The sequence below is a fragment of the Polypterus senegalus genome, chromosome 4 (genome assembly GCF_016835505.1).
Source record: "Polypterus senegalus isolate Bchr_013 chromosome 4, ASM1683550v1, whole genome shotgun sequence".
Taxonomy (NCBI): domain Eukaryota; kingdom Metazoa; phylum Chordata; class Cladistia; order Polypteriformes; family Polypteridae; genus Polypterus; species Polypterus senegalus.
In genome coordinates this window covers 180,325,107-180,344,049 of record NC_053157.1, presented here as the reverse complement: position 1 = coordinate 180,344,049, position 18,943 = coordinate 180,325,107, and the positions used below count along the sequence as shown (strand labels likewise).

The window sequence follows — 18,943 nt, the reverse complement described above, 5'->3', positions numbered from 1 at the left end:
CTGAAGAAAACTAATAAAAGCCTGTGTGTTTTGTACACGTTGCCTCTGCGTGGTCTGTGCCGGGTCGGGCGCTATATAGCGCCTTTTACAATAGATACTTTATTAATCCCAAGGGGAAATTCACATAATCCAGCAGCAGTATACTGATACAAAGAAACAATATTAAATTAAATAGTAATAAAAATGAAAAGAATTAAAATAAAATTAATGTTCGCATTTACTCCCCCGGGTGGAATTGAAGAGTCGCATAGTGTTGGGGAGGAACGATCACTTTAGTCTGTCAGTGGAACAGGACAGTGACAAAAGTCTGTCACTGAAGCTACTCCTCTGTCTGGAGATGACACTGTTAAGTGGATGCAGTGGATTCTTCATGATTGACAGGAGTTTGCTTTAGTGCCCGTCGCTCTGCCACAGATGTTAAACTGTCCAACTTTAATCCTACAATAGAGCCTGCCTTCTTAACAAGTTTTTCCAGGCGTGAGGCGTCTTTCATCTTTATGCTGCCACCCCAGCACACCACCGCGTAGAAGAGGGCACTCGCCACAACTGTCTGGTAGAACATCTGCAGCATCTTACTGCAGATGTTGAAGGATGCCAACCTTCTCAGAAAGTATATTCTGCTCTGAGCTTTCTTACATAGAGCATCAGTATTGGCAGTCCAGTCCAATTTGTCATCCAGCTGCACTCCCAGATATTTATAGGTATGCACCCTCTGCACACAGTCACCTCTGATGATCACAGGGTCCATGAGGGGCCTGGGCCTCCTAAAATCCACCACCAGCTCCTTGGTCTTGCTGGTGTTAAGGTGTAAGTGGTTTGAGTCGCACCATTTAACAAAGTCCTTGATTAGTTTCCTATACTCCTCCTCCTGCCCACTCCTAATGCAGCCCACAATAGCAGTGTCATCAGCGAACTTTTGCACGTGGAATTTTTATGGTGTCCCCTCTAACGTCTACGGATAACCCAAGGAGAAAACATCCAGGATACCCTGGAGAAATCATTTCACTTGTCTGGCCTAGGCTCCGAGCATACCCCAGAAGGGAGTGGAAGGAGTTACTGGGGATAGGAAGGCCTGGTCCGACCAGCTCAGTGCGCTGCCACCACAATCTTCATCAGAACAAGCTAAGTGAAAATGAATGAATGAAATGCAGTAAGCAGTATTGTAGTATATTCTGTAATATGGAAAATAGTGACTACATAATAAACACGCTCAAAACTACACTTTTTATTGTAGTAATTATTTTCACAGCCAAAGCTATTTCATCATTAACCCTACTTGGCAGTAAAAGTATCATTGCCTTAGATGAAGCTTAAATATTCATTTGTCCATTCATTTTCTAAACTATGTAGTGTATTTCTAATATAGGGTTGCAGGGTGTGGGAGCTTATCCTGGCAGCATTCTCTATAAAGCAGTAAACCTAGAATTGGACACAGATAGTAATGGCATTCACACCATTTACTTATCTAATGCTTTCCGTTGCTCTTACAGAATGGCACTTCCATCAGTTTCATGCTGATGTAGAATATAATTTATTAATACATGGGCTACAGACTACAGTATCTGGATCTCTCTGCCTGTCACCCAACATGCACTGCACCTGACACCATCTTTACTTTTGTGGGTGGTTAAGTGGTTTCAATGGATTCAATCTCACTAAGCTATGTATGTATGTATGTCACCCAACCACCAGGCACTGTTCAGCAAACACCATCTCCAGGCTTAGGTCAAGGAATGTCTCCCAGTGTCCCTGCTCCAGGCAATGATCAACAGGTTTGAAATTCATATGGGAGCGCCTCTGAGTCAGCCAGTTCTGGTGGTTTGAGCATGCATTAAGGACATACCCTGGGTACCTCTCACAGAAGGTATGCCAGACATGACCCAGGGGTTATAAACAGTACCTTAGGTAGACTGGGGACATGCAGTCTATGGCTGGGTACAAGATGACTTGGTCTGTTCAGTAGTTTCACTAGCCCAAATGGATGAAGAGCAAAGTGGTGAAAACTACAATCTGTAGCCAAAACTAGTTAAATATTAAAAAAAATAGAATTTTCAAACTCTTTTAATGGGGAGCCAACAACTTTGGACACAAAGCAAGAACCAATCACAGGACCCACTCATGCACTCAGTGTGTGAAATTCCCTTGTGGTAATTGTGGGGTCTCATTGGCCGAATGCTCACTCTCATACTACGGAGTATGCAGTAAATTAGCTATGGAGAATGTTATCAGTTATCATTTGCATATCTTAAGTACAAGAATTGCATTATACACAGTCAGCAAACAAAAACCACGGCTGTATATATGCACTTAGACACTGTCCATCAAGGAATGCTTCATCTCCACTCTGACCGTTTCAGTCTAAATTCTAACTCCCTCAAAAGTGTGTACCGATTGAAGTTCTCTTGGAGCATATGCCATCAATTTTGGTTACTCCTGCCATTCACAATTTACTTTAAAATATTGCTAATGTTTTACAATGCCGTAAATAATCTCACTCAATTCTAGATTTTGGAAAATGCCTCTCACCTTACACTCCAAGTCATACCCTTAGATCTTTGAATGAGTGTCTGTTTATAATTCCAAGAGCTAAACGTAAAAGAAGTGGTGAGGCAGCCTTCTGCTGTTATGCACCTAAAATCTGGAATAGCTTACCGATAGAAATTCGCCAGGCTAATACAGTGGAGCATTTTAAAAAACTGCTGAAAACCCATTAATTTTAACATGGCTTTCTCATAGCTACATTTCAGTTTATCCCTGTTGAGATGTACGTGCACTGAATTATCATCTTCGTCAAGTCTTCTCAATCCTTACTAATCCCTATTATTCTCTGCGTCACCACCATCTGACCAAGGCACCATGTAGTCCCTACATTGTTGGATTGAAGGCAGTACCCCAGATTGTCTATTGGCGCTTTTCCACTGCATAGTACGGCACGACACGGTTCAGTTCAGCTCACTTTTGGGGCGTTTTCCACTGGGAACAGTACCTGGTACCTGGTCCTTTTTTTAGTACCACCTCAGCCGAGGTTCCAAGCGCCGAACCGTTACCAAAACGTGGCGTGTAAACTCTGCTGGTCACTGATTGGCCGGAGAAAATCGTCATTACTGCGTCACTGGCTATTCTTTTCTTTAAAGGTACACACACGCGGAAGTTTGTGTCGCGTCTCTCCATCGCTGGACGCAGTTTGTTGCATAAGTGGATGAATGTTTCTTCAGACATTGAAAGTTCTCCAGCCACTGAGTGTTTGTAAAACCGGGAACAATCACATCCCACCACTCTGAGGCACGGTTAAATGTCCAAACAGATGGTCTGTTGCGGCGACTTTTTTGCAAAATGTGGAAGATCTGTAATATACAGAATCAGCATTTTAATGTTACACTGGCAGTTAAGTTCATTTTATGCTTTGCAACAGTGATAAAAGTTAGCTAGTGATGTGCTTTTTTAGATGCTTAACCTTGCGTCGAGCTAAAGTGTTGTCGTTGTCTGCGTGTTCTTGTAAAAGTTCCACGGTGTCACGGCAGTAGAGGCGGCGCAACTATAACGACACGTGAATAATCCCGCCCACTCTAAAGCGGTACTAAACTGCAGTCGAAACGCAAACCGAGCCGAACTGAGCCGAACCAAGGTGAGCTGTACTGAACCGTGCTGTGCCGTACTATGCAGTGGAAAAGCGCCATAAATGACCATCTTCATCAGATTCTTCCATGTGAAGCCTGAAAGCCATAAGGACTGATTTAGATCATTTATATTAGGTAGGATGCCTAGTGCGGGCTGGGCGGTCTCTTGGCCTTAGAACCCCTGCAGATTTTGTTTGTTTTTTTTTGGAATTTTTTTTCTGTCCTCACTTTGAACTACATCATTTGTATATAAATGTGCTATAGAGATAAATGTTGTTGTTGGCAGTAGTAACACATGTTTATCTCAATATCGGCCTTATTGATTGAACTACAAAATACAGCAACACTGTACTCTAAGAGCTTAATGAGAATGATTATTTCACTTTCACAGAAATGTAAATGCTTCAAAAACTGTTAACGACCTGGAAGCTAGATGTGACTGGCTTATGTTGTTCCCAACCAGAGCGCTGTCAGCGCTGCGGTATTAATTCTATGAACAAGGAAAGAATTACTTCCTGTATGGGTTTAGAAGTATTTTTTCTTTTTCAGAAAGGTCTCCGTCCTGTGATGCCCTGGGTGCCTGCAGTCATACGCATCTTCTTTTTCCCGGGACATTAATAGTGACAACCAAGATGGATTAGGATGAATGAGGACACAAAGAAGTTAATGGTGCTGAAAGTGCAAAATGCATATTTGTTAACAACCACAGTGTCCAAAGGGCAGTGCAGTTCAAATCTTCAACAAATAATCCATAAGATAGTGTTGTGAATATAAAACCAATAAACAAATCCAACAAGTCGGATTCAAAGTCAGGATCATCTCCACCATTTTGTCTCTCTCCCTTGTCCTGCCACCTCAATTGGCATCTGCAGAACACTTGGAGCATCCAATCACTCCTGTTCCTAAAGCTCAACAGGAGCTCTCTCCTCCTCAGCACTGGCTCAATCTCTCTACTCTCTCTCTCTCTCTCACTCTAACTCTGTTTTCTTTCCATTCGATTTGCTTTCTTTTGTCCTTGCTTAAGCCATTTCTATTGTAGTGAATGTAGGTGCAGTGAACCAATGAGTGATGGCTTTGCTGATTGCTCTCCCGCATGTGAATGAGCAATCAGCCATTTCCCCCAATTGCTAATTCCACGGCTGCCTGTTTCTCCAGCACACACCTTTACCCACGGAACTTGAGTTGAGCAATTCTTAAAATAAATCCCTGCACCTTCCCTAATCTTGCCATAGACCCTAGACAGGCTTCATCACACACACTCTTTCTGGAAGCCCCCTCTGATGTAAAGCCATTATTCCTACTTGCTGGCAGGCTGCTGTTACTCAAACATGTCACCCTGTTCAGCTTGTAAAGAGCTCTTGGCACTCTGCTACAATACTTTTTGGCAAATTCAGTAATGGGCCAAGAATAATAATATAATAATATATAACACTCTGTTTTTACTTTTCTTTAGGAAACACACACACAGACATACACATAATTTTGATTTTCAGACTTTCATGGCATCTACAGGGTTTAACTCTTTGAGGGCTGAATATTTTTTCCAAAAAAAAAACATAGTTTCTGAAAAGCAATAGTTTCACACAGAAAGCAACATTAAATGTCTGTTGCTGCATGCTGTGGCTGCCAGTTTGTCAAGAATGTGCGGCAGGCTTGCTGCCAGGTTGTCTTTGCGTGGACAGGGCAGCAGCAGGAGGTCACAGTCGCAGTGCATTGCAATCTGGTTTCTACCTCTTATCATTGTTAAGTGGCAGTCCTCCTGGTGAACATTGCCATAGGCGTGCCAGCTACATGAACCGGTTCAGCACCACGAATAGCTGGGGACCAGTCAGCTGAAGCTGGAACCTCACATTCATTTTCGATCAAAATTGGAGATGGCTCAATTTCTCTAGTTTCATTGTACTCCCCAGACTTAACTGAGCTCTTAATTTTCTTGTGATTGCAGTCTCTGAGCCTAGGGTCATGAAATCCTTAGCAACTTTTTCTTCTTCATTGCAATCTCCATTTGGTTCCTGAAGGCAGCTTGCATAGTTATGGCAAAGTTTGCTGTGAGAATTTGCACTTTATTTATCTTGAGATTTTTCACATTTTTAGTCATATGTCAAAGATTATCAGTCATTTTCTGACTACTTCTATTACTAAATTCTGTTTCTTCCTACCCAGTCTTCTTCATACAATCACAATCCTATGTGTAATGTCACAGAGGAGCAGGGACACTGCCCGGCCGGGATGCCTGGACAGTCCCCGAGTTGAACGATACTTCTCCTCGGCCACGAGAGGGCAGCCGCCCAGGTCTAATTGGGGGCCACAGGAACGGAGCTGGGACGCTCACCATTATGAGAAGACGTGGCCACCGCCAGGGGGCGCCCGGACAATTAGGGAATCCTGGGTGGCAGCACTTCCGCCACACCAGGAAGTGACGTCAAGGGGAGCACCTGGGGCTCATCCGGGTTATGATAAAAGGGGCCGCCTCCCTCCAGTAGACGAGCCAGAGTTGGGAGGAAGGAGACGAAGCTTGTGAGGAGGGGACAGGAGGTCAAGAGAGAGAGAGAAAGAAGAAGAAGAAGAGAAAGAAGAAGAAAGGAAGAGAGTTGGTGAGAGAAGGCATTGTGGTGCTGATAGAATTAATAAAGAAGTGTGTTTTGGACATTCTGGTGTCGGTCTGTCTGTGTCTGGGGGTACGCTTTCCACAGTATATACAAGTTAAAAATACCAAGTTTGTAGAACTCTTTTCTCCCATTCCATACCTATTTTCCATTATTTAGAAAAGGATTACAATTTTCCAGGAAATATGCTGAAACTAAGTGTCTTGAGCATGGGAAAGCCATTATATAAATACAGTAAGATGTATTATCATTATTATTATTATTATTATTATTAGCTAACAAAAGTATTTGTCATACACCCTACTTTATTCCATATTGCACAGAGCAGACACTTTGCATTTGATTTAGAAATTAACATATAAGTTTCAAGTAGTTTTCACCAGTTATATAACCCAGCCTCAATTTTGGAGCTGGTCCTAAGCACACATAAATGGAGAGGATATGTGTCAGGAAAGGCACCTGGCCATAAAAGTCAAGGCGAAACTTAAAAAAAAAAAATCGACCGCTCACAGAAGTGGGAAGAGATGAAGAGGGAGAAGAAGATGTTTTCAACATTTATAAGTTAATTCTTATAATGATAATATAAGCTCCAAAGTAACACAGTGTGTATCACAGAAAGGGCCCAGAAATATCACGAACAATAGACTTCAGTGTCTGTACCACCTGTCACACAGCACAACTATCTGTCTCTCCGTACTTTACCACAAGTTCAACGGAATATGTAGTTTTAGCGTTGTAAACCATAGTTAAACGTTTATTGTATTCCTTGTAATTGTGAACATTTTGGCAGTGAAAACCATGGGGTATTTTACAGGAAGAAAACTAACTAACTAACTAACTATTCTAAGATGATCCAACCATCACCGGATTTCCATTTAGTGATAGAAATTTTAACTCAGAGTTGTACAGTATCTCCTTCATCTTCTCCAAGCAGGAATCAAGGAACCTCTCATGTCATATGATTGCTGTTAAATAAAGGATTTAGTAAAGGCCTCACATGATACTTTAGACTTCAATGACCAACACAATCATGGGACTGACTGTCTTAACGCAGCACAAAAAGTGGCCAGCAAGTAGCAGGAGTAAAATACTGAAATTTATCACATAACATAAACAAATCTTTTATGGTGCCATTGAAATCTAAATTCCTACTCAGTGTTCTAGAATCACATCTCCAGGGACATAACTAATCTGTAGCAAACACAATGCCCTTCCACAAATAAAATTCTCCTTCACACTGGGATATTCCTGGATAAATATATTTTAAATTAACCTAAAAAACAGACGGCAAAGAGCACTTCACTACCTAAGGGAGAAATAACTAATTTTCAAGCCAGCTGTGAATGTAACGTATAAAATACTCTTTTACTAAATCCCCACGGACTTGACACTAAATCATTAACCTAATTATATTATAGGAGCCACAACTATAAAGCAGCACCCCCTCCCCTTCATCTCAGGTTATGTCCTCAGTGCAGTTATTAATACCACAATTACAGGTTTAGATTTCTGTAGCTATAGTTACCAACTGACATTCTGGTCCAGAATAGTGATATACAATAATTCCATGTTTATTTCTTTGTCAAAATCAAGAAAGTCTTCCCTAACAAAGAAGCTATAAAACGCTAATTCAAAACTGTTTCCTAAAGCCACTAATTCTGATGCAGTGTCACAGAAAGCTAAAGCTAGTCCTAGAAGAATCAACTACAAGAGAGGGACCAAGACAGGACACAGTCTACAGCAGAGTACATTCACATAACCCACCAGGGCAAGTGTACATCTGACAACCCACCTAACCTGAACATCTTTGTAATGAGAGTGAAAATCAGAGTACATGGAAAAACCCCAAAATGCACAGAGGGAGAACAAGAAAACTCTACATGGATAATGCCTGGGTTGGAGTCTGAACCCATTCTCCTAGAGGCTGTGAGATCGCAGTGTTAAGCAGTGCATCCTGCTGATTATTATTTTACTTACAATTGGCAGCATTAAATCATAGTAAAGCAAAGGCATACAAATCGTAAATGAGGCAAGGTGAGGTTTGGGGAACAGCCTACAGTACTGTATATGGTGCAGTAAAAATATTAAAATAGTCATAGATTAGGCAAGACAACTGCTTTCAGATTTTGAGAAGTATCTTTTCTAGTCCTGAATGTGGCCTTTCACACACTGAACTTATCTGTTGGCTAAAGTCAAAATCCTATTTTACTTATCTAAAAAATACATATGGTAAAGTTAGTACATGTTTTTCCTCGATTTGAGAATAATGTTCAAAATTACTCCGTGGTTGGACAATTATTAAATTAGACAATTTTTGCTTTTAATTAAAATCCATAAATGAAGGTTGTATACATAAAAATAAAACCTTCCATTGCTCCAAACAATAATCCAAAATATCATCTAAAATATGAGCCCAGAAAATTTCTTTTAGCTAAATAATTGAATTGTGGAACACACGGAATACAGTAATACCTTGGTTAACTCACTATGATGCATACGCAAATCCGTGCACTTGTCTGATACAGCACTATGGAAGTCATTGTGTAGCCTCCTGGAAAGGAAATTATTTTCCATGTAATATGTTTTTTTTATAAATTATATTAGAGAATTAAAGTCATGGTAGTCTTAGGGACAATTCAATGTTTTTTCACTGTTGCAAACGGCTTACAACTTAAAGTTAAACCTAAAACAGAAGTGGTTTACTTATTTGGTTGGAAATCTTCTACTGAACAACATATTGTATTGGGAAATTTGCTGCCTTTATGTAAACCAATCTTATATGGTGAGTAGAATATTACACAGTTTTTGCATATTTTATCTTTTTTCTTAAACTGAATAAAAATGTACTGGTCCAGTGACTGTCGCTTCTTCTTTCACCTTTGCTTGCTGCTGTTGAATGAGAGTTGTATCCTGGATGACAATAGTCCTACACTGCTGTGCCACTTAGAAGCATGTATGACACCGCCTATTAACTGTAACTGCTTACTTCTCAAAGACACTTGATCTTGCAACCTTTGTCTGGCCAGGGTTTAAATAAGGATAGAATAGTAAATAAAATGAATGTAGGAAAAACAAATGTTAAAATTAGAATCTACTCTATAATAAAAAGCAACTGTCTCTGTGTGTGTGTGTGTGTGTGTGTGTGTGGTCCCTCCAAATAATCTGAATGGTCAATTTGGCTTTGGATGCTCCTTCCAAGCAATCTAAGTGGTCAGTTTGGCTTTGGTCTGATTGCTCAGTTTGGCTTAGTTACTCAACGGTGGGGATGATGACATAATAGTTTAGGTGTGTGAAGCTCAGTTCCTGATTGTGATTTCAATGATGACAGCAAAAATAATTTAGCAATTTTGGGTCATTAAATACTAACAAGTTGTGACCCAAGTCACCTTCAAAGATGGGAAGTATTTGGAGAATATGAATGATGTTTTAACAGTGAGTAATAAGGGGCCTATCTACCATTGGCAGTAGTCAAACAAGGGACAGGAGGTGAGCAAAATTACAGAGTCTGAGAAGCAGGAGGAGAGGTGTAGGAAGAATGTTGAGGGTACACATCGGGCAACAGAAGGTGAGATATGCGAGGAAACTAAGAAAAGTTTGTGAAGGACAGCCGGGTCCCATGCCCGGCAGGGACGCCCCTGCTGCTTATGTTCTGGGGGAGCCGCTGTGGGCAGTCCAATACCTCCCCCCGGGACGCTTGGTGGCAGCCTCCCTGGCCGACGGTGATTCCCCAACCACCCGCAGGGCTCCATGGGAGATGGAGTCCTCCTCAGCTGGGTTGGGGCCCGGGGTGGCTGCTAGGGGGGGCTGTCTGCTTCCCACAGCCCGGCTGGACGAGTCTTCAGCCCCACCCGGAAGTGTAATTAGGACCAGGTGGTTAATCACCTGGAAAGGGCCCAGCCACCACCACTCGAGGAGCCAGAGTTGGGAGGAAGGAGACAAAGCTTGAGGAGGAGTGGCGGTAAAGGATGGAAGAGAACTGTTTTGTGCTGGTGTTTTGGGGACTGTGTTTGGGCTGTGTGGCACGGGGAAGACGTGTCCCACAGCCGAAGAAAAATAAAGTATTTGTGTTTTTTATACGTGCCTCCGTGTCCATCTGTGTCGGGTCAGGCGCCTATATAGCGGCTTTGTTACAAGGTGTAGCAGGAATGTTGCAGGTATACATAGGATAAGAAAGGTCCGGGAGGAATAGCATTTTAAAATTTATTGTACTACCTGTCATCAACAGGTAAGCATAGCATGTAAGAAATAAACAATAAATTGAAACAAATAAAAATATAATACCAAAAGATCTTTTTTGACTTATTTATGATTTTTGGCCTCCACAGGACACCTATAGAAGATGGCTCTATCATCAATAACTTACTCCTTTTGGCTGTACTCTTCTTTCTGTCTCTTTTTCTATGTTTTTTCTTTGCTTTTCTTCTCAGAGAAATCTTACCTCCTTAAACACTGAACCTTTTGTGCAAGTGTTATGTAAGACATTATACCCCTATGTCATCAGGGTGTTATTGTGATGTAACAAGTTTCTGGGTTTCCTCTGACTGATATCCTGTGTCTCCAGGTTCCCTTCTGCTTTGGTGAGAATTCATTGCACTTGGCCCCACACATGTATTACCTTATCTTCTCTGACTACTGCATGATGAGGTAGGTAATACTTTGGAGTGGGAAGCAAAGTGTCTGTCTCACTACCGTCTAGAACCTTCTCACAAATGCCCTTTTGCATTTAGTCCTGGATTGCACCATTATACATGGTGTAAAAGGTTACTTTTACAGTTTGCGTTTTAGGCTTTCAATCTTTTCTTGGCTGCTCTAAAATTGTCTGGTCATTTTGCAAACATGGTAACTCCACTTGGTACCATCCATTTGCATATCTCACAGTTTCTTCAAACCTTTAAAGTGCTTCAATTTCCTGAAGTGTTTCATCAATCCCATTACAGAAGCAAAGGTACAATAGGAATTTAAATGTCAACCATAAAGCTAATTCCAGACTGGATGCATGTGGACAGGCATGGTTCTTCCACACGTCACATCTTTACCATATGGACATCAAACAAATGAACTGGCATAAGCACTTCCGAGTCAGCTCTGTTGAATCTTACTGTGGGAGCAGTTGATAAAATCCTAGCTGAACTGGTTACCATATGAACTGTAACTTTACATAATCAGACAGCTCTTGAGATGTTACTGCCCAGTTGGGGAGGCATCTGTGCAGATATTGAAGCCAATGTTGCTCATATATATCTGAGATGTTAGTGTGCACCTCCCCTCTATCTCAAATCACATTAAACATTCTTTAGCTGACCTGAATAAGCCAAAATAATGACTACTGTCAACTGGATGTATTTATTGCCGAAATGCATAACATATAGAAGAGTATATTCTTAAAGTTGATGACTTACATACATTTAAAGAGAATCATAAGCATGTATGAAAATAAGCAATATATCCTAATGCATGTTAGTATAGTAGGGGTTAAGTCACAAAAAGGCTTGTGACTGCATATTTCTTATTTTTCTTAGCAAGCCGGAAACCACCAATATCTCATGACTTAAGGTCAAGTGTGAAAAAAGAGGCTAACAGACAGGCCCCCTCTTCTCCGAGAGGCAAGAAATAATGGTGGCAGGAACTAGATGGGGCCAAGGAGGGGAGAATGCCTTCCAGGTGGCCTTGATGGATAAGATAGAGTGTCACGTTCATTAGGCGGAGAAATAATGGTAGAACCAAGGCCGCGGGAAATTGGAATTAGATAGGAGTGTTGAATGAATCAAGTGAGATAAAACTTTGGATAAGAATTGTAATAAATGCAAGATTGCTGTATTTGCTCATTTAATTTGAACTGAGACTGTGTGTACATCACGCAATAAATCATGATTCTGCCTGCACATCCTGAGGTCACCGAGTGCCTTCTTTGAGCAGCAGGTTTCTGCCACAACAGTAAGCACTACTTGTATTGTTTTAGGATTGGTATTTGGAATTATTTTCATTATTTTATTATGATAATTGAATGCTGTATAAACATGCCAGAAACCTATACTGTAGATAATAATGTGATTGTTGTATCTTCTAAAGTTAACAAAGGAGTGGACCCAAGGAGAACTTGAACTATCTTTCTTTATTCCTATGTTATGATGATGCCATAAAAGTTGATTAGTTGCTCTAGAAGAACAAAAAGGGTGAAATTGCAAAAGTAATAGTTTTATGTGTGTGTGTGTTTTGGGTAAAGCCAGAAATTGGACAACCTAGCATCACTTGGGTAAAGCTCGCATGATCCAAAAGGTAAACCTAAGAAAACTTAGAAAGTCATATTTTAATCCAGTTTTACCCAACTCTCAGTGTGTGTGTGTATATATATATATATATACAGTATATAAGCTGAGGAATCGCTTTGTTTAGTGTCAGAGTGGCTGAAGTTAGAATGGAGAGTTCACTTGCATCTTCAAAAGATCTATCTACTGAATAAATTCTGTATATATTTACAAATATAGTACATCGAATCTTTTGCAGAGTAACTTCAGAACATTTATTTCGAAGTAATCCTTAATACTCCCTACACAGTATGTCATTGTCTGTCATTAATATGATTCATACAGTATAGCATAAAGTTTTATTCATGAGTGCTTATGTATTTCAAGAGTACTGTAGTTATTTATTATTTTTAAGGTGTTAAATATAATTTGACAAATATGTCATGAAAACTAAAGCAAAATCTTTAGAAACTAAAATGTAGATTATAAAGAGAGTAGAAACTGAATAAAAAAGCCATGTAGCAAAAATCATTGGGATACATTTACTAATACAAGATATTTTTTTACTTACTGTTCTAAATCTGGCAAACAGCCTTCCACCACCAAACATGTTCCAAAAATGAATACACCCTGGAAGGAAAAACAGCAAACTTTACAGTGCACATAATCACAGGGTGCGTTACAAATGCAAAACTATAGAATCATTCAGCATTTTGAATCACTTAAGAAGTTCCACTATAATAACCAGATTTGTGAATATAAATGTGGCAAATGACCTCATATTTGCTGTTTGTTTTGTAGTATTGCGGAGTAACAGATGTTAGTGATTGTAAGGAATGTGCATATTTTATTGAAATTGTGACAAGGATGCCCTATATAACTACACTCTCAGTGAAAAGAGTTCTAATTCAAAATATGTAGCTAAGCTAAAAGGAACGTCAAACCAGTCTCTATTACACATCCTTGAAAATGAATTCTGTCAAGTCAGGTTGAAGTCAAATATATTTTGAATAATGCATTGTTTTAAAAGCATTTTTACATTTTTAACCAATTTATCAAAGGGTTCGTCATCACAATTTTGTTTTCTAAATATTTTTCTAACAGTGAGCCATTAAAAAAAATAACAGTACTAATAAAATGTATTTTCATCTACTAGTAGAGTATTTAAAATATGTTTTTAAAACCATTTTACAATATGATGTACTGCAGTTAAAAACAGAGCCTAAACAGACTTGTGGTGGATGAAATGGCTTTCAAAGATAGCAGATTTCAGCTCATTCATGAAAAACTGCATTGTTTGATGCCCTGTTGGATGTGGAGTGTCTGTGGCTAATTGTAGTTCACATTTTTAACTATAAAATGTCTCAAAGAAATCATTTAAAATTTAAAAAGTTAATTTAAAAATTACAGAGTTTAAAGATTTTAAGTCTAAAGCTAAAACTGTTCACTGCATATGAAAATGATAGACAGCAAATCATTGTGAAGCTTTTGTCAGTAAATTATTGAGTCAGAAAAGTACTAAAACATTCTAAACTGCAAGAATGCAGTTGTGATTTGAGTGTAATGAAAATGTGAAGTGGACGTTTATTCACTGCATGCACAACATGTCACTGAATCATGGTTGGGGAGCTTGTTTCCTCATTGATTTATTTCTGCATAAGGTAAGTTATTGCATTTAATACTCTGTGCTCACAAACATCCCATCACTTAACTGCCACAATTTCAAGTAGCACAAGGAGAGAACTGTTAGGACAGAAGGGCAGGCAAGCTGCCATGCAGCATCAACAGGCAGGATTGTGAGCAAAATGTGAGGCGTACTTTATGCAGAGCAATCGATTTTACAGGTGTTTCACCATGTTGCCATCAAGAGAGGCTGTTTAACAAGTAAAAGAGGAAAATATAAAAAGTTTTTTTAATACAAGTTGAAGTAACCTCTCTCAATCAGAACATTAACCTTTAGTTGTAGTAAAGACGACTGAAATACATATATTCAGCAAAAAAACTAAACAAAAATACATACTGTCTTACATTTTGTTTTCAGAACACCTCCAACATTTTTGAATGGAAACACTTAAATGGTATTTTCTGTTTTACTTTTGCCTTTGTTTCATTTTAATTAAAAATATGTACATTGGCCTGAGCCTGGTCAATGAGAGGTTCAGCATCAGTTGCAACCATGGATACTGTATATTGACAATGGAAAATGCTTCATAGAAAATACATTGAATATGGTTTGTTTCATATTACGACTTTTCTGTTCAGAATCACCTCTAAATATCTTCTATGAGCATCATGACAGAGATTAACCTCTTCTTATAAACTGGGCAGGATAACGGAATTGCTTCAGGTCCAACTAAGTGCTTGTGACTGTGAGAGTTGTTTAAAGTTTAGTTCCCTTGTCACATTAAATGCTTATATTCCATTAAAATCTGGGCAGAGCATCCCAAGAAATAGCAAGAAAATCAAGCAGCTGTCCATTTTCCTAGAACATCATTACCTCCAGGGCCACTGGCAATCAAGGATGCTGCTGTTTTGTGGGAAGCACCTCGGGATGGAATGAAGAGAATTTTGCCAACATTCTGATCTTCACCTAACAATATATATAAGAAATGTTAACAATTCATTTAGAGACCCCGGGTAACCTACCAAGTAAAGTTATTGCTTCAATGATAGATAGATAGATAGATAGATAGATAGATAGATAGATAGATAGATAGATAGACGGATAGACAGATAGATAGATAGATAGACAGACAGATAGATAGATAGATAGATAGATAGATAGATAGATAAGCAGGCACAGGTATACTTAACATATAACAAAAATGGTGATAATCTTAAGTATGTTAGCAAGGTACAAATACACATACTGTTTAAAACGAGATTTTTTTGTACTGTAAGTATATAATAAAGTGTATTTACTTGTCATGTGTAAATTGATTAGAACCAAGCATACTGTACTTATAAGGTGCAATTTTACAGTACGGGATGTCAGTTATTGGCACAGCTTGTTGGCACAGTGTTACACATAGCATCATTGTCTGATAAAGTGTCTGCTAGACCAGCTCAGTACCATTCAGCAAACACAAAACAACACCTACTTGGCTGAGGGATGACTCATTATAGAGCCTGATGGCTGAGCGTAGAGAAGACCCTACGTGGATTAATTCAGTTGCCTCAGCTTGTTACTACATGTGCTCCTCTCTTTAGCTAAAACCTGATAAAAGGAACGAGAGTCATTGTCCAGGATATTCAGCAGCTTTCTGAGTAACACTCTGACTCTGTCCTGTGTTTTCCTCCAGTGAGTCCAGCCTGACTCCCAAATTTGAACTACTCTTTTTAATTAGTTTATTCAGTCTGTTGGCATCACTTCCACTAATGTCATTTCTCCAGTACACTACCACATCGGAGTGACACTGGCCACTACAGACTGCATAGAACAACTGACCTCAACCTCCACAGGAAACAGAGGCAACTAAAAATATATACAAGATTCCAGTACACCACAGACTTTAAATATTATATGAAATATCCTGCCCTGGACAAATGGGATAGAAAAATGGATAGTTTTTTTTATATATGAATATATTTCACATTATTGCAAAGCTTTGTAAAATGTATGAAAATTAGCCCCACTAGCAAGTTATAATCAGCTTAAACTTCTAAATAATGATGCATCAGAATATCTCATTGTAACATCCTTAACCCACTAAATCTAGTTCAGGCTCACAGGGGGACAGATCCTATTGCAGTTGCATTGGTGTCACAGTATAAATCAGCCTCAGATGGGGTGGCAGGCAGTAGCAGGAGTCCACTAAAGCTCTCACTAACACCAGGCAAATTTGCACTTACCAACTGATTGAATTCTCAGGAGTCAAACCCTGGGTACTGGATCCCTGAGAATTAAGCACTTAGCCACTGCGACACGCGATATGCCAACACTATACGCCTAATACAGTTTTTATTTCGACATTGCTATTCTGGACATGACCGTTTCTCAAACCTGCATGATAATACCTTGCAGTTTTCAAACACTGGCAGTTAGCGCTTCAAACCATTCAGAGTCACGAAATTTTAAAAAGTAAAAGGTATTAATTCATAACACGTGACTAATTCTAGAACTAACTTCCATGGTAACTAGCACCAAAGACATGAACTGTATCTTCAAATGAATATATATAGCATGGCTGTAAAGCAATTTGGAAAATAACTGTGAAAAACCTATTACTGGAGTTCACTCAAGCAGAAAATACAGTAAGTCTACACTAAAAAAAAGCATCATGTAATGTCAAACAGCTGTCTTGTAAGATAGCAAATCTCCTGTATGTACCCATTTTAATTCTAATTACACTGACGGCTTTAGAAATTGACAAAAACAAAAATAGCAATACGTTAATGGAAACAGGACAACTTTATGAATTTTCTGTATCACTGAATATTTCTGACACAGAATTTCCCTAGACATTCTTAAAGGTTCTTAGGTTCAAAAGCAACTTTATTATTGATTTAATGTGGAAAGCATTCAACTCCGCTAAAGGGGTATATACATCGGCAGCATGTGAACTTCAGGAAATAATCTGGGCTGATCTAGCCAGCCAGCCCTACTCAACAGAAATGCCACAATTTTTTACTCTCATCATCAAGTGAAAGATTTCTCTGCAAACATTTAAGACTTATTATTTCCCATTCATATGACATTCAGAGAAAATATCATTAGTGCATAACAGTCTGGGCATGAATACAAATTGGGCTTTACCAAAACACAATCCAATTCGGACTCCTCAAGTGGTGAACAACAGGCTCAAAAGTAAATGTCATGTTGACAGTTGCACAAGATTTTTTGCATTTTCCTGTGCATTTTTTCCAACTATGTATTCATTTTCTTGTCTTTTAAATATTCAAAAGGACCACATTGTTATTACATTACCACCACAATAGTTATGTATATATTGGGGATATGAAGCATGTCTGCACATCCACTTTTCCCAATAAAAGGAGCTCAAAAACAGAATAAAAACCATCGGCTGTGCTGGTCTTTGACGGTGTTGGTGACGGTGCCATCCAAGTATCGTTCTTAGGTAATTGAACAATTGCTTTATAGTGTCCTGTTTGTCCCTCATATTGCACATTTGCATGTGCTCATGCTTGTCTACACAAGGTCTGGTGGAGTATTGAGCAAAATCAACCCACACTCTGCTGCAGGGTCTCAGTTTCTAGTTTCCTTTTCTATATTTCTTATCTCTGTTATGCCTGTTGTGTCACAGCACCAAGAATGTCAGATTAACTGATAGCTGTCCAAAAGTGCTGCGATGGGCTGGCACCCTGCCCGGGGTTTGTTTCCTGCCTTGCGCCCTGTGTTGGCTGGGATTGGCTCCAGCAGACCCCCGTGACCCTGTAGTTAGGATATAGCGGGTTGGATAATGGATGGATGGATGTCCAAAAGTGAAATACAGTAATGCTCTGGTGAGTCACAATAAATCCCTCAGCTAAACACTAATGAACCTCCTTGTCCCAGTTATCTCAACTAGGCTCAATGATTAGTTTTCTACCATAAAAACAGGAATAGCATTTAAGAACAACACTGGCCCTCTTCGCCACCTGTTTTTCCAATAAAGCTGGGTTCATCAACAAGACATCTGAAGAAACCGTCTAATGTCAGCAATCACCTTGTTTTGTGGGGTTGAATTGATTCAAACCTAGTTTTGTAAAATTTGATTTGCTTGTATGGAATATTATTTGATTTTAATAAATTCAATAAAATGTTAAAAAGTAAAAAAGAAATCACCTTGTTTTGTCTAGCAGCATCTACACCTTGCATCCCACAATAAGAAACTCTTATCACCTGTAATGGTTGAAATGCCATTGTTTTTTTTTAATATGTTGCTGCTTCAGGACTTAAATGAGTTCCCATCATTAAAGGAAGCATACGTTCTATTTAGTATCAGAAGATTCTATAGAAGAGTCTTGGACAGTTTTCCCATAGTGTTAGTCATTGATGCTTGAGCATGTTTAATTTCCATTTAGGGGAGCAATTTTGGGAATTGCCTAATTTAACAATATTTTGTAAAAATATATGTGTTTCAGATGTTGTCAGCGTATGGCTGGATGAATTAATCTTGTCGCTTATGCAACAAGAATAATGTGAGATTTTCTTCATCGATGTTTTAAATATTGTTTGCTGTTGTCCAGTTTTAGTCACCATATATGTTTATTCAATTAGAAAGTTTTTTATCATCTTTCTGCAATTTACAAAACATAAATAGCATATAAAAATACTTTTTGGGTAGAGAATTCCATTAAAATAGCACAACTCAAAGTCTAGCTTTTGACAGAAACAGAATGTGGAAGTTTGAAGTAAAAAAAAATCTGCTGTTACTAAACTAAAGCATGTGTTCAAGGAGGAATGGGCCACTGCCATGATGGACTGGTCAAAAAATACAGGATAGGTTTGTACTGTATGTAGTATTAAAGGTAA

The 18,943-nt window shown here is 39.0% G+C and overlaps 1 protein-coding gene across 1 annotated transcript in view; it reads right to left on the bottom strand.

Annotated features, from left to right (window-relative positions):
* The window catches only part of LOC120527838 (WD repeat-containing protein 49-like), a 68,956-nt gene that overhangs the window by 15,215 nt on the left and 34,798 nt on the right, over positions 1–18,943 (bottom strand). Inside the window, exons 12-13 of the mRNA XM_039751714.1 lie at positions 14,966–15,058; positions 13,040–13,098 (exon numbers count right to left, since the gene is read on the bottom strand). Coding sequence (XP_039607648.1) covers positions 13,040–13,098; positions 14,966–15,058 — 152 coding nt within the window. The remainder of the gene's footprint in view (positions 1–13,039; positions 13,099–14,965; positions 15,059–18,943) is intronic.